General features: G+C 49.4%; 1 protein-coding gene across 2 annotated transcripts in view; it reads left to right on the top strand.

Moving 5' to 3' along the window:
* LOC144138526 (uncharacterized) overlaps positions 1-25904 on the top strand; it is an 85684-nt gene that overhangs the window by 44721 nt on the left and 15059 nt on the right. The window contains exons 1-3 of one of the 2 annotated variants that reach the window (XM_077670858.1): positions 13565-13961; positions 17131-17279; positions 21352-21592. In XM_077670858.1, the coding sequence (XP_077526984.1) occupies positions 13857-13961; positions 17131-17279; positions 21352-21592 (495 nt within the window). In that variant the 5' untranslated portion in view covers positions 13565-13856. Of the gene's footprint in view, positions 1-13564; positions 13962-17130; positions 17280-21351; positions 21593-25904 lie in introns of those variants that run through there. The other variant, XM_077670857.1, reaches the window with a different exon arrangement.

The following is a 25904-nucleotide window of genomic DNA, read 5'->3' on the forward strand; positions in this document are numbered from 1 at the left end:
CTTTAGACTTGGCCGCGAGTTGTAGCGCGTGCTAACGCGTCCGCCCTGGGAGAGATGTGAAAGCCTGCTTACAAAACGGTCCGGGCAGGCTGCCAGTCATGGAGAACTTTCAGCGGCAAGTTGGAAAATCCAAGTGCGGAGCAGCAACCGGGTCTCCGACGAAGGGAGAGGAGGCCGCCAGCTCTGCTGTTTCTCCAGCCTTGCACCACCGGTGCAAGCTGCGCCGTTTTCCCAGTTTTAGGGGGCGAACGAGCGCCGTCAGAAAACTACAAATACAAGAACAACGGCCTACTCGTCCGCGTTTTTCGTCCCTAAAAACGGTTTCAGCCATTAAAACCCCTCTCGCCACCAATTGGCCATTCGGTTGGTCCAAGATGTTGTGGTCCAGTTCTCGGCCAGCCGGAAGGCATGCATCATTAATGTCCGTAAGTGCCTCTTTGTTAAAAAGGAGAGCGAGCGAGCCATATACACGACTTCAACGCCAAATGCCTGCTGGCTTCCAGCTGCTGGAGAAATTTTTATTAATTTCGGTCGCTGCTCCCGTGCTCCTGTCTTTCCGGGTTAAAAACAAACTGACCGCTGCCTCTAGTTCCGGTTCGTGTTGCTTAGCTTACATCCTGTTTGACCGACGTGTGGGGCGGTGGATAAGCACGTCGTACGTGTTTGTGGCATGCCTTGGGGGAGTGGGAGGACGAGGCGATGCGCTTTTCACTGAGACGTCTGCGATTATGCGTTCTCCGGAGACGCTGTCGGCCGAGATCGGCGCGGGAAGAATGGCTGTTATTATGTAGGACATCGCGGGTTTCCTTCTTTTTTTCTCTCTCTCTTTCACTGAATTGGCACTTGAGTGGCGCGAAGCCGTCAAGTTGCGCGGCCGCTGATTTCACGCGGCTTGGGTCCATCCGTGATCGGCGGACCGCGAAGATCGCCGTCTCCTGTCTCTTTCCCGTTTGTTGTTGGAGACGTCGTCGTCTTCTTCGGCGTCCTACACTCTTAGGCAAAAAGGACTAAAAGTTCGTCCTTTCGGGGACTAACGGCCTCTGCCACAATCATTAGTCCCTTTGGGGACTAACTGCGAGGGGACGAACGGTTAGTCCCCTACCCGGATGGTCCGTTCCGATACTCCCCAAGGACGAACTGCGTAGAGTGCAGAAAAAAGAAAAAAAACGCCAGCACCGGCAGGGATCGAACCCCAGACGCCTGGAATTATTCCCAAGGAACCCGACGCGCTATCCGCTAGACCACGTCGCCGGACGGTTCCTGCGGCAGATAATATTCAAGTGTACAGGGTGTAGTTCTGTGCATAACGCAACAGATCCATTGCAACTGGTGCCCGAATTTCTATCTGTGCAAGCGAACGTGACCGCGTTTTGCGCCTTGCGCTTAGCGCTTTGCTAGGTTTAGGGACTATTGCTCAGTTCGATTCGAAGTAGAGCCTCACAACCATGGTTCTTTCGTAAATAACAATCAACGCGTCGTCGCCTAGTTGAGATAGGTAGCTGGGCGATCGGACGACTCATTTGTTTCCGCACAAATTAGCGCAAGCTAAGTGCTTTCTTAGTGTTCGATACATATGTTAAGTGCTCTATGTAACGTATGTGAAAGGTGTCGTCTGTGTGAGTGTCAGAATAAGGAAACATGCCATATTTTCCTGCATCGGCGAAAGCGAATTTGGTGTTGCTTAGCCTGAATTCTTCAAATTCGCGTCGCTAGACGATTGCGACTGCGAAATGCAAGCCGGTTTTACAGCAGTTGCAGCATTGTCATAGCTTTGGTGCCCAAGGCAATTATGTACCGAGTGTAAAAGATAACTTCGAGACGCTTACCTGTAGCGAGCATTTTTGTTTTGCAGTTGTCATCAGCAACATGCGTTTTTTCTAGTCTGTTAAACATATACATATTCATTACGCTCAGGAATCCACTTTTGCTATTGTCACTATTTTTTGCGTTACTGTTAAGGCGCTTGAAAGCTTTCATTGGCCGTTATTACTTTGCACGAATCGTATATGCAACACAGCGTATCAACATAACCTCGCCGAGGAGCGTATGGCAATCGCGCTTCGCCGCTCCTTGCCATTACCCGCCGCTCTACTAACCCTAGGCGATTTTCTTATAACTAACATCAATATTTTCTCCCGTGGCACCATCTAAAGCACACAGTGACTGCAATGGCTTGTGTTTTGGAAATATAAAACTGTTCGCAGACATATGCGCGAAAGGGCAATGACGACGCCATTAGGGGATTAACGACGCAGCAAAGAGACTAACTGCATGCGTTTCGTCTTCCCGTTACTCCTTATAGATCGTCGGGGACGAACAGTTAGTCCGCATTTATGCACACGGCACGTACTCTGCCGCAGATACTCCCCTTGAAGATGAACGGTCGCCCGCGAAGACTAACGGCTGTATTTTAGTCCCTATTTTAGTCCTTTTTGCCTAAGAGTGTATAAGTGGCGCCCTTCGGGACGGTAGTGGTTTGTCCGGCATCTTACCTCGAATTGAAGGTCGGAGAAAAATACTGCGGGTTTTGTTTTTCTTTTTTGCTACCTGGTCATATCTGTGTTCCGAGGGGCAGCGGCTTTTCGTGGGCAGTTAATCGGTCCGCCCTTGCCACCAATAGACGTCCGCCTGAGTGGCTGGTCTTGGATCCATACGACCGCTGTGTGCACAAAAACAGGAGTTAGGGACGTGCAATATCAGCAGGAACCTGTAATATCAGACCTCTGCTGAACTTTCTGTAAAAATAAATAAAAAAAAACTGGACAGCATTTTTACCGTATTTTCGCGCGTATAACCCGCACCAAAAATGCGAAAATTTTAGTGGCAAAGCAGGCCTGCGGGTAATACGCGGGGGTTTTCCTTTAATGGACCTTCACGGCACTGCGCGTTGTGCCGTGAAGATGACCTTGTGTACGACAGTGAGGACTGCGGCTCAAGCGATAAGTCTAGCGAGAGCAGTCTCTGAGTGAATTGTGACTTTCGCCTTGCAGTCAGTGTATTCTAATTGCTAAATACACCCTTTTTCTGTGCACATAGTATGTGATGTGTTGCTTGGGCAGTAGCTTTGGTGCAGCCTTGCGGGCAATACGCGATGACTTTTTTTTTTTTTTTTTTCCAGCGGGCTGAAAGTGAGGGTGCAAATTATATGCAGGGGCGGGTTATACGCACGAAAATACGGTACCTATATGATCTGTCTTCCCACTCGCTTACTCCTCTTGCTGTCCTCACTATCTTAGAATTTTCACACCCTCCCTTTCTCTTACTTTTGTTCTTTGTCCTTCACGTTTTTCTTTAAACCTGATTTCAAATACCGCATGGCAAAAACGCGAAAAAAATGACGTCTTGACGACAAGGACAGCGCAAGTGAAAATAGAAAAGAAAGGGAAAGGGGGCAGTAGTAATTGTAATCTTGACAAGTGCGAAAAGCGGATGATCATCATCATCAACAACAACAGCCTATTTAGGTCCAGTGCAGGACGAAGGCCTCCCCCATTAGCCGCGTTTACATGAATGCGACAAGAGGCGCATCGCATCGCATCGCATCAATTCTAGCGCATCGCATCCATGTAAACGGGGCTAATGCGCTAGGAAAGCACGCCGCATTAATGCGCCAGACCGGGGTGGATTGAGACGCGTAAGTCGACTTTCGAAGCGCATGTAAACGCGAGCGCATCGCATTAGGAATTATGCCGACAAGAAATCTAAGCCCTGCAAACGCAGCTTTGCATTTAAAAACGCCTAAATCGAGTGTAAAACGCCGGAAAATGCGAGTCGTGAAAAAAGAACGAGAACCAGCCGTGCCGGAAGCTTTGGAAGCGCCAGAAACGCTGCTTTACCTTCGATGTGCGACACAGTATGGCGCCACCATCGTACCAGGTGTAATGCGCTACATGTAAGCGCTAGCGCATCGCATTACTCGTGATGCGCTAGGAAATGTGACGCGCTCCTGTCGCATTCTGTCGCATTCATGTAAACGCGGATATTGACCTCCACCCGTTTCTGCCCTGTGATGCCCGAGTGCATTCCTTGCCTCCGAATTCTCTCATTTCATCTCTCCATCGAGTTAATGGCTTTCCCCTTCTTCTAGTCCCGTTTCTCGGCGCCCATTCTGTTGTCCTTGTGGTCCACCTGGTGTCAGTTCGTCGAACTACATGGCCAGCCCAAGTCGATTTGCTTTTCTTAACCTGAACTACGATATATCGCCTATCCGAATTTGCTCGCCAATCCAGGTAGCTCGTGTTCTGTCCCCAAGCCTTACTCCTAACATTATTCGCTCCATGGCACGTTGGGCGGACCTAAGCTTGCTTTCTAATTGCTTAGTAAGGCGCCAAGTTTTCGCGCTTCTCCCAGCTTTCGTTAGGAAAGCATGGTAAAGTTTTTTTGCCTCATGCGGCACTAGGTTCGATGGTTTGCACACCGCGACATCCCGATGTTAGCACTAGAGCACTGCACGGGCCTGATTTTAAGGCCCGAGCCCGGCCCGAGCCCGCTTTGTGAAGCCCGAGTCCGACCCGGGCCCGTAACACCGAGCCCGGGCCCGACCCGGGCCCGTCGTCTCAAGCCCACGCCCAGCCCGGGCACGGTCTTTTTTTTTTAGCCTAGGGAGGGCCCGCATGTGTGTGACCAGGCCTGGCCTTAGACGTTGAAGAAAATTTGTTTATTATATTTGGTCGAGTGTCTTCGTAGCGGGAAATCAGATGGAGCATGTAGTCTGTACAAGCACGCCCTCAATTGTAACGCAAAAAAATAAGGGCTTAAAAGTACACGTAGTTTAGCTCACACCGTCTGCAGTTCACGCCGTGCACATGGGTGTAATAATTGCTCGTATTCTTACACGAGAGACACCATCATCTTGATGACCAGACTCTTGGCAACTTCATGTGGTTGTTTCGGTCACAAGTTGGTATTAATGAAACTTCTTGCTCTCCATTTGAATCCGCCAGTATGTGCGTGCGTTGAAATATTTTCCCTGGAGTGGTTGTTAAGCGGTGGCGCTTCTCTAGCACGCGAGTTTGATTTCCAGCCACGGCAGCCGCATTTAGATTGGTTCGGCATCTAAAACACACGTACATAGACATAGGTGCACAGCTCCAGGGTGGCTTAATTTATTCCTTCCCCGCTAGGGCATTTCTTGTAACCGTATCATTGATATGTTATACACCAAAATATAAAATCTTGATGCAGTACATGAAATGTCACTAAAGTTACAGTATAGTGACTATCAGCCTTAGCAAAACACATTTTTAAAACAATGTGTACAACTAACATCAAGAAGCGCGTAAAAGTATACTCAGAATATTCAATTTTATGCTCTTTTCTACACTTCACGTCGGAACTATTAATGGCCTGGCCTATGAATTCAAGTCCGAGCCTGGCCCGGGCCCGTGGCACTGAGCCCGGGCCTGGCCTGGGCCCGCCGATAATCGACTTCGGTCGGCCCGGCCCGGCTTGCGGGCCGGGTCGGGCCCGGGCTTTCGAACCGTCCCGGGCTTTCGGGCCGGCCCGGGCCCGTGCAGTGCTCTAGTTAGCACATCTCGATACACGTCGCTAATTGAGCGGCGGCCACCAGCATCGCCGCTTGAGTCAAAAAGAAACGCCGCACTTTCGTTTTTTCCCTTTCTGAAGTCGTTTCCCAGCGGACACAACGGGAACTGGGTGGCAGGCGGGCGTGGCGTCGCGACGCGCTGTCTGGCATCGCCGCCGCCGCCGCCGCCCTGTCGGTCCGTCTGTCCGGCCGGTCATTCAGCCCTCCGCCGCTTATTGTCGTCTGGCGTCCCGGTTTGCAAATGCACTCTCGCTTTGTTGTGTCGCTTCTTTCCCCTGCGAGTCCAAAGTCTGTCTGCAGCGCGCAGCCCTCGGGGTCGAGTTTCGTTTCGCCCATCGGCTCTCTCCGTCGTGGGAATAATTGGCCTTCATTCGCCAATACTCGCCACTCGTCGGCTGCGAGATATTCATGCGCATAAATCACGCGCCGCCCATATTCCCGAAGGCGCATCGGTAATGCTCCCGCGGCTATTTCTATCTCGGTCCCGTCCCCCACCTGCTTTGGTTGTTGCCGGTGAAGATAGATGGGAAGAAAAGAAGGAATATGTGTGTGCTTCTCATTTTTGCGCGACCTGGCCACGGACCATGCTTGTGTCTCTAGGACTGGCGTTTCCCCGTATCAGTTCTTTGCCCCCGTCCGAGTTTTTTTTTTTTTTTTTCCTTTACTCGCTGTTATGAGGTTAAGGGGGAGAATATCTATCTTGCGTGTTTCTGTCTAGGGTATGTGTCCCTGTGGACCTCAGTGACACGAGCATGGAAACGGGTGGCCTATGTGCGAGACACTGCCTGTATAATGGAGCTTTGACCTCCCCTACTTTTCGTAATCAGCGGTACACATTAAATTCTCGTTGCCGATCTTCACCCTGCGATGTCAGTTGATAAGGGTACGCCGCCGGTGCCTCCAAATTTGGCGCCCACCGTGGAGCCAGTGCGATCCGTCGGCGAAACGCGGCATCTCTGCTTTCAGAACGCCGCGCTCAGTTAGCTCTGGAAATTCTTTAGTGTCCATAGTAATCGTAGTTGGCCGACTGGCTCGCATCTCCTTGCTGTCGTGCACCCAAAAGCACCACGTACAACCACGATCAAAAGATTACGGACCAGGGAAATGGCAACTTTAGGTTATTTATCTTCCTGTGGAAGCCCGAAAAACTGTCGAATGCATGCAAGATGTCGTATAAGTACTTACCTAATGAAAACTACCGCACATAGTCCTCCGGCGGGAGAACTATGGGAAATAACTCCGGGAAATAACTCAAAAAATGCTGCTTTCGTGGTCCGTGGAACGGACGTCGCTACGGAAGTGTCGCGAGCATGTACACGACTGCCGCAATCTATAAACCACCCGACTCGCTGTGAGTCGTACCGAATAGTTACCGGTTTGCGTTGTGCTTTGAGATGGTTGTGCTTTGAGATTCAACGCACGCAGTGCTGCAGACAGGCCTTGAAGTAGGAGGCACAGGTATGCCATTGTATACGCTGTTTTTATCGGGTGCCAGTGATCTGATCTGTAAGGCACGAAGACGGCAGGCAGCACAGAGGCAGTAGACCTTTCTCTCTCCTTTCTCTTGACGTTGGTTGTCGCTCGTATTGCCTTATTGTTTAGATTTGGCTTGCGTGACCACGCACTCGATAGGCCATCCACGCTGCCGGTCGTGAGTTGCGACTATGGTTTGTTTGTGTACGTTAGCATTCCGTGGTGCATCCTGTTCAATGCACCTTCGCTTTCGCTATGTCTGGCCCTGCTGAAAGGGATCGCGGGCACCCTAATGGCCTCCGCCCCCCGCGAGTCGTGTTCCCACGATTACCGTCGCGGCGTCGGCGTCTCTATTGGCTCGCTAGCGCGTCGCCTATCGCCGATCAAGGTCTGTCTATGAACCGGCACGCTCGCTTTTGCCTTTCATTCGTTTGTTTGTTTGTTTTCTTTTTCGCTCCCGTCTCGGGCGTCGCTCTGTGAGGACCTTGTTCGAAAGAAGGACAAACAAGTCTCCGAGAGTGCCCTGGGCTGGTTGTGCCGGAGGTGAAAGGCGAAGTAGCACGCTTGTCGACTTCCTTTTCTGATTTCTTTTTTTCTTTTCTTTTTTGCGGGCGCGAGAGGTGCCGGAGCACGGATTGCGGTTTGATAAAAATGCTTGTGTGGAATGCCGGTGTTAAGGTCTTGCGGTAGCGACGATGATGGGATTGAAGGTGTGTGAGCTGTGGCTGCTGCTGCTGCTGCTGCTGCTGCTGCTGCTGCTGCTGCTGCTGCTGCTGCTTCATTAAAAAATTAAAATTGGCCGATTTTTTGTGCGTTTAAGGAACGAAGGCCGACACGTAACAAGTGAACGAGCACAAGTGGTAAAAACGAAGTGAGCGAAAACGAAACATTGAGGGAACAAGCTCCGAACGTGGACGTTTGCGCATGGCCGGCATTTCGAGACATATAACGTTAGTTCCATCAAATCCAAGATTTTTTTTATTATTCGTTTCCGTACAGTTCGAACCGAAATTTAAACATTGCTTGGTGTCAGTGTCATGTTGGAGCGGTATACACTCATCAAAGGTTTTCGCCATCTGTGGGCAGCAACCTCAAGCAAATAATGGGGCTAAAATCCCAGAGATTTCTGCTATGTTATCCCGCTAAATAACATCTCCGAATACTATTGAGGTCGCACTAGGCAGGTTCAACTCTACTACGAAAGGTCCCCGAGACACAAATAGCGCTCCCTCACTAGAACAGGGTCCAGCTACCCTAGCCACTCAGTATTCGATCGGCCGCAGCCTCCCTATGAAATTAAAACTGTACTCGGGTCTTTAGTCTCCAGCAGATGTTGATCACGTGAGCAAGGCGGTGGTCGGGTGAGCAGTATGGGTGCTAAGAATATCTGGGTTCTTGGTCTAAGAATCTTGGGTCTGCCTTTGAAGGTTAAGCTTGGCAATGTTTGGCGTTTCACTCTTTAGAAAAAGATCGTGGCACTTCTTACTAACAGAACACTAACCAGCTACAGTAAAAGCTCGTTAATTCGAACTCGAAGGGGACCATAAGATTGTTCCAATTAAGCGGAGTTCGAATTAGCGCGAGGGCGCCAAAATCAACGGAAATCGCGCCACACTGCGCGGGCGGAACACAAAGAAACCACCTCTGGACTCGTTATATCGCAAATTAGGCGCTACTACACGTTTGTGGCGGGTGATTTCGTAAATAATAATGGCATGCGCCGGAGCACTGGCGCCGGTAGCGCGGCGCCCTCTGCAGAAGCGAAATAAGCTTTCCAGGAGCGTAGAGCGCTCGCGACGCTGTTGTTTTTCTGTTTCGTTTTTTTTTTTTTTTTTGCATCTCCAGTAAATTTGGTTTGGTTTAGATTTGCAGCAAATTGTAATCACTCCGGGCCGACTTCTGCGAGGAGCGATGGAAACCAGGGGATCATAGTTCGAATTATCGGGAGTTTTCCCCCCATTGAAATGTACATGGCTGTGCCGGGACAAGGGCGTGAGTTCGAATTAACCGGAAGTTCGAATTAACTGAGTTCGAATGAACGAGCTTTCACTGTACTTGTCATAGCATCCACTGGGTACTTAGTGGGTACTTTGTGCTTTTATCAACTGGCTATGCATAACCTAGTAAAAAACCTATGCGTGACAACGTTGATCGCCTGAGCGTGCAGTTCGACACAGCGACACATTCAACACACTCATGTCACACTTACAGAATAAATAAATTGACCAAGAAAGCCAACGGGATGCACGAGGAGAGCGAGTATCACTTACTAGTTACCTTAGAAATACATCGATCTGCTCTTCTTGCTTTTATAGCCAGCAGCGGAAAGTCCTCTGATATAGTCAGTGGGCTTGTCGCAAAAATCAAATATTTGAGTGATTATTGAGCGAATTTGAGTGAATTCGAACGAACATTTGAGCGAATTATGCATTTTAATGTGAGCCTATACAAGTCAGCAGGTGGATTTGCAAACATTTCTTAATCGTGAGGTGAAATAAAAAAAAGTGCAATTATTCATAGAATTTTGTTACTATTAGTGAATGTTAGTATCAGACAAGCAGCAGTTACTAAGTGCGTCAAAAAGCGGCGCAATGAGAGAGAGTTTGCGCATGCGTAGAACCGTCACGCCGGGGCAAGGGTCGTCTGCTAGGCTGTTCCCGCAAGCACGATACACACTCTTCCGCTGGTAAGCAGCCGGCTCTGTTGATCACCGGACGCTGACAGCGATTTCGCGTGAACCTTGTTCGTTACCCTTCTTTATTTTCGTAACACATGTACGCGCCCGCATTACGGCAATAAAAAAATAGACAAATCTCGTTTGTCTGTGTGAATGTGCGCACGTGCGTGTGTACGTGTGTACAGATAATGGGAAAAAAAAAAGAAAGGGGAGGCACGCGAACCACCGATTCTACGCATAAACTTACGCACGCGTAAATGCTTTCACAGTCCGGCAACGTGGAGAATCGGTGGAATGGTGCTTGGCGGAACATCCTAGCAGACGACGCTCGCACCGGCCTGATCGTTCTGCGCACGCGCCCGCTCTCGCTCGTTTCGCCGCTTTCCACCGCTGTAGGGCGCTGACCTACCCGCCGGTCGACGCTCCGGAGATTTACTAAACGTTGGCGGGCTGTACAAGTTAAAGGAAGTTAAAAGTAGTGTCAGCCTGTACACCAACGAGGCTGTTGAGAATTTCTGTGAGGATGCCGAATCACCAGTTCGAAAACTCTCGAAATTCCGAAACTGTACCGAACTATTCGTTGCATATTGTCGTTCCCCCGTTGCACTGCGCTGCTTTTCGACGACTGCTCCACTTCTCACGTTGCTCTGCTCGTCGTCCTCTTGTTCTCCCCAGAGGGTGTGATAACACGTACACCCACCATCCCTCACGAACCATTCGCCCCGTAGGTCACCGACATCACCTTAAGGGCCGTGCGGTTTGTATGCCCGAACGCCGTGCAGTCTATAGACCAACGTATAGAACCGCCCCTCGACCGAGCGGACAAACAGCGCGGCAAAGTACATAGCGAAAGCGTCAAGGCACGGCCCGGCCTCCGGAAGGAACGGCACGAACCGGGTTTCAGTCTGCCAGGGCACGAATCACATACGTGTACATTTCCTCGCTAAGAGGAGGGACCGTGGTTTGGCAGTGGTGGCGGTGAGACGGTTATTACGCGAGCGCGCCCTTCTCAAACCTTTTCAAAGGCACCGCCACCCGCCGACCTCTGTACGACGAAGCAGCCGTTACTTTGCCCGCTCCACGAGGCGTCTTTGTGCGTTGTCGTTGGCCCCTCGAGGAGGGCTAGTGAAAAACCGACCGGGGAGACGTCGCCGGTCCGTCCGTCCTACGCATCGTTACGGTTTCCTCGCGGGATCTTCGTTTGTGCCGGGGGGAGCACCCCTTTTCTCAAGGTGGTCGCCCCCCAGGGCCCTCTACGAAGCGCCCGGCGGATTCGAACGATGGGCGCACGGAAAGACCATCGCGAGGATCATCCGGATGTTCCGCGTCTTTTCATCCCTGGATGGAAGAGGAGAGGAGATGAAAGGGAGACGCTGTCTACAACCATCCGTGCACGCGAGGCCTGAAAATATATACAAGAGTGACGAAAGGAAAGAGAAGTGAAGTGAGCGAGTTTAACGAACGCGCGGAGAGAGAGGGCAGCGCACGAATCGAGGTGCATCGCACTTTCACCTCTCTGCTTGAAGCGGCCCGGTCGTGGTATACGCGCGTCTTTGAATGAGCGTGGTCGCTGAATAACGGCGGGTGGGAAACGTGCGCGATGGTTGCGTGGTCAGCGCATACTGAGGGATGCGAACCCGGACCTATTAATCTATGGCGCCCTCCTTTAATATTTATTCTCTCGAGCCTTCCTTGGGAGGCGGCGATGTCTCACGTGCGAACTCCCCGTCGAAAGCTCCGTTAGGCCGAGAGGGCCAACGACGGGGTCAATGGTATGGAGTGCTTCGCGTTGCCGGCTGCTCGCTCCTCGAGTCTGTACCTGCTTACGAAATGAGGAACAGCTGGGAGCCTGGCGTGGGACGGAATGTGTGTGCCAATTCGGTGGTCACCGTTCGTACGAAGCGTGCGTGAAAGGGCTGTCTCGGTGCCGCTTGGGGGCGGATCGTTTTGAATTCCCGAAATTCCCGGGCTTCGTTGTGTACTAAATAAATAGCTGTAGATGCGGGCCGAAATAGCGGGAAGGACTTCCGCTGGAGCATAGAGATTTCGGCGGAACTTTTCACTACCTGAATGCAAAAAAAAAAAAAAAAAAATCCTTCTGAATTTTCTTTTTTTTTTTTTGCGCAGAGCTGCGTTGAATGAAAAAAAAAAGTGCAAAAAGGTGAATAATGATTGAGTGTGGGTTTTAAGCAGAGTACTGGTTTGGGCGAGTTGGTACATAGCGATGTATCGAGGCGCAGCACAAGACGAGGGACAGAAACACAGAAGACGACACACAGGGCACTAAAAGGGTAGGATTTTAAAAGGTATGGGGGGGGGGGGGGATTTTAGCTGGCTGCTATGGCTGGGTGCTGTGGCTATAACCGCAGAATCTTACAACTATAGTTCACATTGCGCCATATTTTTCATGCACTTCTGTAAAGACCGCCTTCCGTTTCGGCATAGGCCGCATACAAGAGTAAAAGCTATTTCTTTGTTGTCGTTTGTTTATATTTTTTTCGTGCACATCGTGGCGAGACCTAGCATAACAGCTGTAGCCCTCTGCGTCGTGGAAAGCGGCCTTACTCACATATATGCTTCGTACGCTCCAGAACAGGCTCCTGTTGCGGTCCGTTCCCAAGCCCAATGTGGGCATATTTTGTGTCCCGTATCGACTGCCATATCGTGCGCTGTGGACGTTATAGAACGGCGTTTCACGCAGTTCGGTTGGCTGAGACGTCAAATGACGTCATTATTTAAAGATATTACGACAGTTGCGACAACAATCAGAACATAGGCTTCTAACAGCAAACACGCACCAGGCAGGGGGTCTCTTAATAGCGGCTTTTCACATGGAGCGTCGACGTCACCTGCTGCCGCATGGCTTATCTTGCGCTGAATTCCAATCACAAAGGCGGGGCGACCAGCCAACCCCACGCGGGAGCACGTCGCCCGGGCGACAAGCGCCCACTCCTAATCTACGGTTGGAACGCAGAGACACGCGTGCTGGAGGAAATAGCACTGGTAGTCCCATAAATCTTATCTCACGGCATCCTGTCCTATTATAAAGCCGATGCTGTACACCGGCGCTGGCTGAACAGTTTCGCCCCGTTTTTCTTGATGGTGTCCCAAATTCGTTTTCCCTTTTGCGCTCTAACTGTGATGCCGGCCGCCACCATGCTCCGCGGGAATACATCCGTTGCTTTTCATAGCGTATACTCCTGGGTGCATACCCATTTTGAAATGCGTGAATTGTGACGGATCATCGACTTTCGCAGCACTCTGGACATTTTTCGTGGGTTCATACCCATTTCTGACGTGTGCATATTGTGACTGATCATAGACTTTCCGTTTACCTTGGTTGTTTTTCTTACTTTCTTCCGTGACATGGCCGCTTGCAGTACAGATATCAATACGGCTGGGAGTTATGCGTTTGCATTTAGTGGGCGGTTACCATTGTTGGTCTCCTGAAAGCTTATGGAACTTGTCGACTTTGCTGTCGCGTATCACTGAATCATGACCATTTGAACTCCGCGCCGTCGTACGATTCCTGGAGAACGAGCGAGATGCACGCTTCTACCCGAATCCAGTGAAGGGGAGGGGGAGGGGGTGGAGACGGAGGAAAGTAGAGTAATTGTCGCCCCTTTTCGTCACGACCCGTAAGCCTAAGAGACACGCAGCTGCCGTTATCACGCGCGCTAACCGTTCGCGGGACCGTTTTCAGATTTGTTTCTTCCTTCTCTCTTGCATAACCTTCTTTGTGCGCTCGCAAGCAATCGCGAACCTCGCGCTGCCGAGGATATATCTCGAAAGACGCATGTGTTTCGCGCGCGGCGCTCCAGAAGCTTTTCTGCGAGTATGCGTACGGGCGGCGCCGCGCAGCAACCGCTCACTTTTTTTTTTATTCTCGAGACAAAAAGAAAGCGGCGCTGTGAGTCACGTTCGCAGCACACTGGGCCTGTGTGTTCGCTCATGCAGAAAGAGAAAACGGAGGCGACAGCCGCGAGGTTTTGGCTCGCCGACAGCGGCGGCGCCTCTACAGGTGACCGCCGCCGCTAGTCCACGTCGGCCCCCCGCCCGGAGCGGATCACGACTGTTCTAGCGGAGTCGTAGAGGAAAAGGAACCGCGTCCGGTTGTTTGTGGTCTGTGTCGGCCCATGTCCGGAGCTGCTGCGCTCAACGATGTGTCCATCGTCGGACTCGCTGCTTCGGCGCTGCCTCGAAGCCTTGCTCAGGGGTGACCCGGCGCTCAGCAGCTGTGCCTCCTTCTGCTCCATCTGTGTCTGGGTGGGTTGGGGGTGGCCGTGGTGGGTGGGTGGTGGCGGCGGAGAGGTATTGCGTGTCCCGGATGTATGTAGCGGTACCCGGAAGGGCTAACTCGCCACCTGTACATGCGAGTGTGGGGAGCTGTCAGATCTGTGTGCGCGCACTTGGTTCGGGCTTTTGATGCGCGGGTGGCACAGGTGGTTGTACGCAACTCGCGAGATTTGTGCCGAGCTGAATGTGACAGCTGGTTTTAACAGGCCTTTGGTGTACGCAGGTGGTATGGCTGGATGGTTACAGAGGTTTGAACTCTGCGTTGTGTGTATGCGAGCTCCCAGAAAGGCTGAATAGACCAGCTGGTTCTAGTTGCATTTACTGGTGACATCTGTTGCTGTTAGGACCTAAACTAATTTCAGCGGGATTCTGTTTTTTTTTTGTTTTTGTTTTTTTATGGTTGGCAAATATATTGCTTTACACGAAAGAACGCTCACGTTCGGTTCGAAGACTTTAGGTGCACTGAGTAACCTTGTTTTTTTTTTCTTTTTGCCGGGTCATCAAGATGGCGCTACCCACTTTTTTTTTCTTTTCTTTTTTGCCACAATACCCATTTTTGCGTCGGTCTGCTAGACAGTAGTAGTTCCATGTTTTATCTTCCGTTGGCAATGTCATTGTCCTCCGGCATGATGTTACACCTCTTTTAGCTAGTGTGATATATACTTGTTACGTAGTAAAGGTTAGGAGCGTTAGCTAATCACTCAGCAAAGTGCTTGCTGGACACGCCCATAGAAGGAGGACAGGAGGTCATCTTGAGAAGGAACGACTACCATGTTCAAAGAACGCGCTGGTTTATTGTGAATTGCACTGACATGGTGATCAGTTTTCACCAAAATTGGGGTTCTGAATGATCACAATACTGTGGTGACCCCACCCCCCAACCAAAAAAAAAGTGACCCCTTTACGAACCTTCAGCCACGCATGCGAGTGTTTTAAAGTAGATTAGATTTTTTTTTTCGGCTCTGGAACGAAAGAATACATAACATACACTGTTCTTACGTTTGTTCTTTCGTTTTCATGGCCGCGCTTCTACGTGTGCTTTCTTAGTGAAAGTGACGAGGGGCTTTGAGGGAAACTCAAAAGCTGCTTTCTAAATGCAAGAAATGCAACGGAGCAGCGTTTCCTCTAAAGCGGTTTTGATAATCCAGCTGTCGAGCTCTTTGGTTGGCAAACTCTGGAAATTGTTTTTAAAAAATCCTGAACAATGCAGACGGTCTCATATAGTATAGTGCAAGCAAGTTCGAGAACAATGACATCATACTTGCTGCATTCGAAACTCGAAAGGGAAAGCGTTTATTTCAGTTTCGTAGCTTACGTTTTGTAAGTGGTTTTATTTTCTGCTCGTCTTCTTGCTCGCAGGCCGCAGGTACAGGGGGGATTAAAAGAAATACGAACAACGGGATGCACAGCCTCCGACGCATGCTGCACCGTCTAGCTGCAAAGTCAGTAAACTGCGCGCATGCGCACTTCGAGAGGGTGTGAGAGTGTGGCCTACATTTTCGGGACATGCTTTATCAAGAAGCGACCCCGATAGTTTATTTTGAGGCGCATTTTCACGCTGCGTCGCCACTGAGCGGGATGGTCGTTGAACGGGATCATGCTAGCTCCAAGCAGCCTGCTGCGCGCTTGGCTATCGAATGTAGTAGATGCAGGATGCTCAGTGGCGACAGAGCATAGAAAGGCGCCTCAGAATAATTTATCTGTGTCGCTTCTTTATCAAGCATTTCCCCTAACAGTAGGCCACACTCTCAAACGCTCTTAAAGAACTACGCATGCGCGCAGTTTACTGACAGTGCAGCCAGACGATGCGGCATGCATCGGAGGCTGTGTGCTCCGTTGTTTGTATTTCTTTTAATCCCCCCTGTACTAATACCTTATGTTCCTGAAACTATTCCATGTTATAAATCAGACGCCTATGGTATACATAAAGTGTGTTATATGCTTGTTTGTTGAGTGGGTGAAATATTGAAACCGCTGGAGCACTACTTGAACTTGCCTGATTTTCTGATTTTCCATGCTCGATTTTGTTAGTGAACATTGCTGGCAATGAACTAATAATGGTGGGCTACTAAAATGGCATTCAGTCAGCCTTGCGGTATTGTTTCCGTTCTGAACTGACTGCGATCCTTTCGAAATCTCTTTCATTGTATAACATGCGCCCTGACTTTTCGTACCATTTTCAAATGGCGTCGCTTCCGGAAGGTTACCTGTCCTATACTGCTCACAAATTCCGAATGCGCTCTAAGGATGCACCGTGCAGCACTGCGGGCTGGCGCAAGAGTGTGTCTTGATAAAGGGGTCCTGCAACACTTGTTTCACCCCTTTTGGAATGCTTTTAGGACGCGTTCGAAACGCGCATCCGGTTTTTTTTTAGAATTAGGGGGTCACAAAGAGCTTTAGCCTAAACGCATTGCATTATCCCCTTCGGATAGCTTGTAAACTTTCTCAAAACAATGTTCTGTCTTCGCGTGTTTTGGCGTTGTTTTTTCGAATGACGTCATTCGAGCGAAGTCGTGGGTATTGGCCGTCTTTCAGTTGCAGCAACAACAGCCTTCGGTTGCCTTTTAAATAAAACAGCAGCAAAAGCAAAGCAGACTGCAAGGCCTATCTGCTGCGACAAACAAATCACTCAGTGCCGCTCTGTGCTGGCGATAACTGTAGTTTTTGCAGTGCTTCCAGGCACGAAGGAAACAGTGACAGCGTTTATCGAAAGCGTACGTTGCAGGGCACCTTTAAACGTATTACGTCAAATTTTGTTCGGCCGCAGAAAATCCTCGAGTAATTGCGAAAGGTTAATGGTATGGGGAGTTATAAACCGGTTTTCCGCTCTTTCCGTGCGGCAAAAGCGGGCCCCAGCGGAACGGGTTCCGTAAAAAGCGCGCCGCCTACGTTAACGGAACCCCTCTTCCGTTCAGACCCGTTTTTTGAGCACGGGGAAGGAACCGACTTTACGGAACCTCAAAATTTCATCATCCAAGACTTCCAGTTCACTGAGTTTTCAAATTGCTGAAGCTGTGTAGTAGTAATTAACTTGCTTGCACTTGTCTTGTTTGAAACATTACTTCTCTTTGAGGTATGACGACGTATATGCACGTTACGAACTCTAGCTCACGCGGGTGTTTTGCCTTGTCATTCGCAGCACCTGAGCCGGCAAGCGGCCAGCCTACGGGAGGTGAACGAGTCTCGACTCAAGATCTACGAGCAGCTCGAGCAGAATGTGGCCGAGCTGGAGAAGAGCAACCAGCGGCTCCAGCAGGAGTCGAGATCCGACAAAAAGCGCATTCGCAGGTGAGTCACGGGGTGAGTCACGAGCCATACGTCGTATCATAGCCTATGGAGGCTATGATACTACGACATATGGCTCGTATACGCGCGGCTCTCAAATCCGCTTATCTGATCAAGGGCCCGTGAAGGCGTACGCTTTGAATTGTTTGCGCTGCGACAGCGTACAGCGCAAGCGCGGCGTTTGATATTAGAGCGATTCTTTTTAGGGGCGAAGCCCCTTGGGGCTGGGGCTATTGGCGTCTCCTGTCGTCGTCGTAATCGTCGTCTCATGTAATCACGGTACTAAGACACCGTTACGCTCTCTTACACCTCGCGCTAGAACGTAACACGTACTAAAAAAATTGGGCCCATCTCCCCGCGAGGGGGACTCGAGTAAATGCGTCGCATAGGGGGTGGGTGTATTGCGTTAACGTTTAGTGTTTGGGGAGTTGGTGGTAGTGAATGCGTTGTATCAGCAGCTTCTTGACGTAGTTTGAAAGAGTCAAGGATATAAGGCGCGTTCGTAGCCCCCCATTCTGTGTCGGCTTTGTGGCGCAGTGGGTAGAGCACCATGTACATTGCGTTCCGCCCGCAGGGTCGAGGGATCGAAACCAGGCGCCGGATAGTATTTTTTTATATAGTGTAGGGGGAGGGCTGCGGACTACGACTACGGACGTCAACGCGGGTGACATCGTGAGTTATTGAAATGCTCTGCATTTAAAACACCGGGACACTCGTTTACGCCTCGCGCAGGAGCACTTCGTGACGCGTACTAAAAAATTATGGTTGATTCCTGTCATAAGAATCGGTAAAACACGAAAGTGAAATGTGCAGCGAAATCTGCAGCTGAGCATGATTTGGGGGTCGGCGGCTGTCTTGTGGGTGCGCTTGCATGGCGAGCGCCGTCCTGCTGGCGAGTAGCTTCGGCAAAGTTGTACTGGCGTCATTTCCGTGACGGATATGACGTCAGTGAAATCTTGGGGTATCGCGGCATAAAACACGTTCGTGTTAAAATATAAAACCCGAAAACGAGCAACCCTAAGTATAACGTACTGATGATGATGATGATGACGATGATGATGATTGCTATTGGTCTCCCATTTAGTACTAAAGGTTGCTTCCCCGCAAGAAGACCCTGTGCGCAGTGGTGCACCCTTTACAGGCCGCTTGCTTCGTTGTACAGGCGTCACTTCCGTGACGGATATGACGTCGGCGAAATCTTCGTGTATCCGGGAATAAAACACGTTCGGGTTAAAAACACCGGGACACACTGCGCCTTGTGCTAGAACACTTCGTAACGCGTACTAAAGAACACCAGGTCACTCGTTTACGCCTCGCGCTAGAACACTTGGTGCTTTAAAGACACGCGACTTTTACAGCAAAGCTGTATAGCACTACCCCCCAACGGTTTCATCTCCGTTGGCAAAAACGCCAATGCGCCAAGAATACAGTTATACGCTGCATGCTTCGCCCCTCCCCAGGTTTTACGTTAGTGGAGATGTTTTAAATGCACGCTCCACGGCCCCACCTTTTATCTGAAACTGCTGCGTGACATATCTGCGGAAGAAGCTGTCATGACGACATTTACGACGGTCACCTTGAAGTGTCTGTTGCCATATCAACCGTACTTACTTGTTTTTGCACGTGCCCGGAGTAACTTGTTCCCGTAGAACTATCTATCAGAGAACGCCCTCTCCCCTACCCCCTTCATCCCCCTCTTTTTTCCTTCTTTTAAACTTCCGTGGCAGTGCAAGAAGTTTGTTTCACCACACGAATGGTGTCGTCTAGCTGGCTTCTCCGCGTGGCGAGAGCAGTTAGGTTGGTTGGTTCTTTCGCACAACACAAGAGCAGTGCGGGAAAGCCCACTGTACGAAAAGTTGTGGGCTAGCGAGTCGGTAATTTTAACCGCAAAGGCAAATTTTAAAGACGGTAGTCTTTCTACGGCTACTTGAACGCGAAGATTTTGATCCGTCCGCCGTCGGTCCGTCCGTCCAGAAGTTAAAATGAATTCGTGACCGGGAAATTTACGTAGGCAAAACTTTTCCAAACCACTGAACCACTAACACACTGCATACATGTCAAAATGTTCAGCAACCAGAAAACGTTAGGCATATTTGAAGCTGGTACTAGCAGTGTTCTTTTAATTTCAAATACACGACTGCTCAATTTTAACGATAGCAAATATAAAAAAATACGCTTTAAAACAATGTTTTGACCCAAAAATACAGTAACAGCTTGTACCCGACCAAAGACATCATGGCACCATTCCACGAAGTCCAACAGTAACTAAAGGTTCCTGTGCATGGCGCGCGAGCAGTGGAACGCGGAAAAATTGAATTGTCTTGAGCAAACCTCTTCTCCACGTTTATCATGGGGGGAGCGAGACTGGAGGGGAAGATCGTGAGAGGTGGGCGGGCGGGTAAGAGAAAAGCGTCTTTTAAATATCATGGTTGGTAGAAGACTACATATAGTCTTTCAATGACATTTCCAGCGAAGTGATCAGATATGCGACCAATTTTTTTCTACACACTATCGCAAGCAAACATTCCCTCCACCGTCAACAAAGGGGTTCCAACTGTTATACGCACAATGCTTGAAGAGCAGGGAGGCGGCAGGTTAATTCATCTTTCCTTCGCTTAAATTCGTGTATTGTTACAGCGACCATGTACAGATTCTTAACAGAGTGATGGCGAAGGGAGGTGTTGTAAACACTACAACGACCACCGAAAACGTACATAGCAGCAAAGTATTTATCGTTGTAAAAATTGTTTGAATTAGGGAATAATGGTAAATCTGTCAAATTTTTATGAACCTATAAATTATAAAGAAACATATAGTTACCTTCCACAGAAACCAACATTTAAATCGCAGCTGTTCTTTGCAAACTTCAAATCTCTGATACCCGCTTGCCCATGATAGCAGGAGTTAATAAAGCTCTGCATATTTTTCCACGCATGGAACCAGCTATAAGAAACACTACAAAGTGAGAAACAACTACATGGGCGCTGACTGTCAGCTGAATATTTATCACCTTGAACCTAGAACACAAAAAGTGAAAAGCAGAGCAACATGCAAAACACAAACAGTCGAAAACAGAATGTTTAAAAACATCAAAACAACTGCACAGGCTGTCTTAGAAGGCCTAATTTCTTTTTCCAAGTGGCGTAGAGCTTTACTTGAAAAACAAAATTTTTTAAGTCAGGCTTTTCTTGATGTAATGTTACTAATAAAAACATTTCACTAGGGATTTTAGAGAACTTTCGTTTCGACAGAATAATTTATCACAGGAAAGTTAATTGTAGCCTAAAACTTCCCTATTCCAAAATTTGACCGAAGAAATAACATGGTCGGAACAAACATACACTCGCCACAATAAACAACAATTGCGTAAAAATGATGTGTTTTTGGGCCTGTATGGATTCCTTGTTCACATACGGAACGAAAGCCGGCTCAGCCGTATTTGTACACATGAATTGTCATTCTTATTATCTGATTGTTCTTTATTTTGGTGAGTATCTGTTTGCTCCGACGACAAAAACGACAAAACTTTCCTGTAATTCACAATGTCTAGTCTGCCCTCTTTCTGTCACAACAGGTGATCTTCATCTTCAGAGATTGTGTAACATCACATCCGTACCCCTTGTATCGCAATGGCTCAGTGACTAAGACTTGCTGCTGAGCCCAAAGTGCGAGTTGAAGCGCAAACATCAGCCTGTCCAGATTTCAGCACATGTTGCATTGATTGATTGATTGTAGGGTTTAACGCGCCGGCGCAACGTGGGCGATGAGGCGCGCTGTAGTGGATGAGGGCTCCGGATTAATTTCGACCACCTGGGGATCTTTAACGTGCGCCGAAAACTCGTACACACGGGCGTTTTTGCTTTTTGCCTCCATCAAAAAAGCGGCCGTTGCAGCCGGGAATCAAACCTGTGTCCTCACGCAGCACACATTAGAGATCCCCAGGTAGTCAATGTTAATCCGGAGCCCTCCATTACAGTGTGCCTCATAGTCCAGGTGTAGGTTAGGCGCATTAAACCTTGAGTTGGAGATTTTCACGTTCCTTTCCCTCTGCTCTTGCCTCATTTTCGCGACACAGCCTGAGCACGAGTGTCGACACGCTCGAGAAGAAGTGCGAGGAGCTGCAGGAGCTCGCCGACCACCTCAGGCTCAGCCTCAGGCCCAAGGACCAAGGGGACGAGGCGTCCGACCCTGCCGCTATCTCGGCAGGCGAGCAGCCAGTGCCACCGCCTCTGGAGAAGAGACCCAGCATCGTCGAGCAGCTCCTGCCTTCGGTTTGCCTCAGCGGGGACGCCGGCACCGATTTCATCGGCTTTGAGGTGAGCACCTGGAGGGGGTTGACTGAGGCGACATCTCTGGGGTTTGATCTGCGCTTCGTCAAGAAAAAAGGTTTTGCATGGGTAGGTAGGGAGGTAGATACACCATGACCTGTCGTCACACCAATCATAATCAGCAGCACTGACCAAGAGGGATGAAACGTACGATGTGATGAATCTATAGACTCATATAATACAGACACCAAGGCACATTGTAACCACTATGGTGATAGTAGTTCATCTAGAGCAGGGGTTCTTAAGCATTTTGGTCCCAGGGAACCCTGCTAAGCTCCGTTAAGTGCTAAGGAGCCCCCTCGCCATTTGTCATTCCGTCACGCTACATTCACGTGCGAAGTTATTGCATGTGAATATCGACTATACGCGAGCGCGTACGCAAGCGGAACCTATTTTTAAACAGGAGAAATGCACATGGGGATAATATAAGGCTAGATTCAAGTGCAATAGTTCAACCACGCAGCCCATTTTCAGAGTCTGGCTGGCTACAAGCTGCTGGCTGGATTTATTGCGCAGCTGGCACCTGGATTTATTGCGCAGCTGGCAACATTTTGATGCCCAGGGGTTTGAAATAGTACGAATAGAAAATATTTGAACGAGACGTGGCAAGTAAAAGTATTTATGTTATTTATGGACCAATTTTATATTCAAATTAGAAGATTTTATGTAGTTAACCAACCTGATAACAAAAACTTAAATCAGGTTAAAGATATCTCTATACTTTTTGAGTTACCAGACTAATTACCTTCACAAAGTCGCTCGAAGATTAGTTAACTAATTAGGCAAGAATGCAACAAGATTTTTATCTCATCGTGACCAGGAAAGTCTGTTTTGTGCAAGGAAGCTATTTGGTTATTGCTTTATTTCCTTTAGGTATCCAAAAAGAAACAGAAAAGTTTCACTTTCTTTTTGACATGAAACTATTTCTGATTTCGAAAGGAAGGTGAAACTTTTCTTGTTCTTTCTTTATGCCTAAAGGATATAATGCAATAATCTAATAGCTTCCTTGCACAGAATAGACGTTTCTGATCAGACTGACATAACAATCTTGTTGACTGCTTGCGTAATTAGTCTTCTAACTCAAAAAGTATAGATGGCATCTTTAAACTGATTTCAGTTTTGTCGTCAGTCTGGTTAGCTACATAGATGCTCCTACTTTGATTCAATTCGGTTCATAAATACAGAAGCGATATTTCTTGCCACGCCCCCCCTTCAATAACAAAATATTGAAATGAGAAAATATTGAAATGACGAAGAAAGTGGGAGCAAGTGATTGCAGAGGTCTTTGTGAGGTGGAGGCAGCATCTGCGGTGTGTTGCGGAGATGTGTGCTGATTTTGTAAGACGTAAAAGAAGCAGGAGGTTGGGGGAGGAGGTCTCAAGCCGCTTTATGTACTGTACCGTTGCTGGCTATGCTAGTAGGGGGCCAGGGTCCATACTAGCTCCACAGGGGCCGATGTCGGTGGGCGAGTGGTATGCTTTGAGGACATGTCCCTTAGCAGCTACCACTATGGAGCCTGCCAAACCAAACCCCCTGCAAGCGAAGGATGTTCGTAGCAGGGAACAGCCATCCAGGCCAATCCGAAATCCAATGGCTTATGAAGTCGCTGCCAGCTTTGACGGCCTTTCAGTCTGATGCCACAATTTCCATGCATCCGTGGCATTTGTCGACTCCTCCCCTAAGAGCAACCTCCTGTTGTGGGCTTAAAGGGGCCATGCAGACGAAACACAAGTTTTTCTCATTCAAAACATTGCGTCGTTAGAATCATACTGACCCCACTTTTAATGAAAACTTCGCTCAGATAAGCTATAAAATTAGGGAAAAAAGGGAATGGCCACGTGACCCGCTAGCTCTTTTACCGCACTAAAATATATGACTTAATATGCTCAGCTGTGCAGTTGGCTGAGGCTGGGAAAACCAAAGGCAAGTTAAGTAGGGGCTTATAGGCTTCCAGAACGACCTGTTTTCACTTAAATGTAACGCATATCAATTTCATCATTTTATAGCAGTAGGAACCTAACGTTGGCTTGAAGAGTCGTCCTTGTGACTTTATGGCACACGTCACAAAAACAAACGATTTGCCAGGAGTATCAAAATTTAACCGAAATTATTTCTCGGTGAACAAAGCATTATTCGCTGCCGACGAAACACGAACTGTTAACATGAGCACAAACAGTAAAAAAATGCCCCGTTCGTGCGTTCTGCCCTTCCGCTTACAATTCCTCGTCACGGGACCACAGCTTGAATGTGGGGGCTACGGTTGCACCCTGTGCTCGCCACGCACCAACACCGAGATCGCTCCCAGTGTCCCGTGAGGTGTGGAAAACGCCCCGTTCGCGCGTTCTGCCCTTCCGCTTACAATTCCTCGTCACGGGACCACAACTTGAATGTGGGGGCTACGGTTAGACCCGGTGCTCGCCACGCACCAACACCCAGATTGCTCCAGGTGTCCCGTGAGGTGTGGAAAACGCCCCGTTCACGCGTTCTGCCCTTCCGCTTACAATTCCTCGTCACGGGACCACAACTTGAATGTGGGGGCTACGGTTAGACCCGGTGCTCGCCACGCACCAACACCCAGATTGCTCCAGGTGTCCCGTGAGGTGTGGAAAACGCCCCGTTCACGCGTTCTGCCCTTCCGCTTACAATTCCTCATCACGGGACCACAACTTGAATGTGGGGGCTACGGTTACACCCGGTGCTTGCCACGCACCAACACCCAGATCACTCCAGGTGCCCCGTGGGGTCTAGAGACGCCGTGTACGTGTCACGCACACTGCGCACCGCCATAAGTGCGGTGTACCACGCCTGTGTGCATAGGCGAGCGTAGCTCAGCCCATGCGTCCGGCGTCGGTAGAAGCAAAGCCCAGTGCGGCAGAAGCGTGGCTCGGCGGCCAGCCGTGGTCCTCTGGGAGTTCGTTGCCATGGAAACGGTGCTCACGCGGCACCTAGGAGATGCGACCGCATTAAGGCCGGCTCCATCTCCGCCATGGTCAGCGAACTCCACACATCTGGCGAGTGGTGTCGAGACAAGTGCAGGCCAGCTGGGAAGCAGGCTCGCCCGGTATCTGGGAGGTACGACGACTGGAAGCAGTGATGTCCGGGTCGTAGAGGACGCAGCCTCAGACCTGACGTGGGTGTTGTGAGCTCTCGCAACACACACACACACACCAGCGCCCAAATGACTCTAAGCAAAGCGCAGAGCTCGAGCTCCGAAGGCTGAGAGGCACAAGGGAAAAGACGGACCGCCTACAACAGGCAACATAATACGGTTGTTGGACCCTTATATATATAGCATGATGTTGGGGTGGAGGGACGATGCGTTTTTTGTAATGTGTGGCACAGGGTTGACACTAATGCATAAGAAAGGCGTGTTGTGGACCAGGCAATGCACGCTGCTCTAGGACAAGTTACGTGAGAGGTTGGGCGGGCCGTGTGGTGTGGGTGAGTGGTAACAACCGCTGGGCCACCTGTCTGGCGTAGTGGGTACCATGGAATTGAAGACGATTATAATGATATGATGATGGTCCGTGTCCACAGTTAAGAATACCAAGAAATTCCTAGCACATGCATGTCAGCGCACGCCTCACGGTGACCGCACGGCCCTTAACAAAACCAAAAAAATGCGTAGTGCTTATGTGTGCGGCCCTCACGACAACCACACAGTGGTCCCTGCGCACGTTTGGCAAGACAAGCATACCCACTCAGGGAGATTGGCCAAGGTTGGCCCAGAAATCTCCAGAGTTCATTATAATCGTGGCAGCACTTGCTCAGAACTAGAAAGTCAAGTCATAGCGTATGCCCCTCCAAGGTGATGTCCAATGATTATCACTTCCAAAGAAGTGAAAGCAACTCAAATTTATAGCAACAGTGATGAAGTAAAGGTCGTTGCTGCAGTGGCGAAGAAGAAGCAAATCAAATGCAGTCGTGTCCTTCGTGTTGGTTGTGAAGTTTGCGTACGGCTTCACTACTTTCAAGTCTTGCGTGTTAGTGTGAGCATCTTTCGTGTTTTTTCACACAGGTTGGCCCTGGCTTTTTGAACTTAAATCATGTGCCATTTACTTAAAGTAACAGTTGTTTTATCCTCTAAAGCATCCCAGATAATCTCATAATTAAAGTACTATGCAAACAATATTGTGTAAACTGATGGGTACATTCCGCAGAACATCTTCCATACTCCATGTACATACTCATCATCATTCTGCACATTTGTACATTCTTCTTCTTCAGTTATCGTCATCATCGGCGTTGTTTCTGTGGTCTGATTGTTCGAGAATGCTGCCCTGCCTTAGCCCTAGTTTCT

Source organism: Haemaphysalis longicornis, unplaced genomic scaffold (assembly GCF_048455015.1).
Source record: "Haemaphysalis longicornis isolate Haplotype H1 unplaced genomic scaffold, Haemaphysalis longicornis Haplotype H1 scaffold_5, whole genome shotgun sequence".
In the NCBI taxonomy this organism is placed as follows: domain Eukaryota; kingdom Metazoa; phylum Arthropoda; class Arachnida; order Ixodida; family Ixodidae; genus Haemaphysalis; species Haemaphysalis longicornis.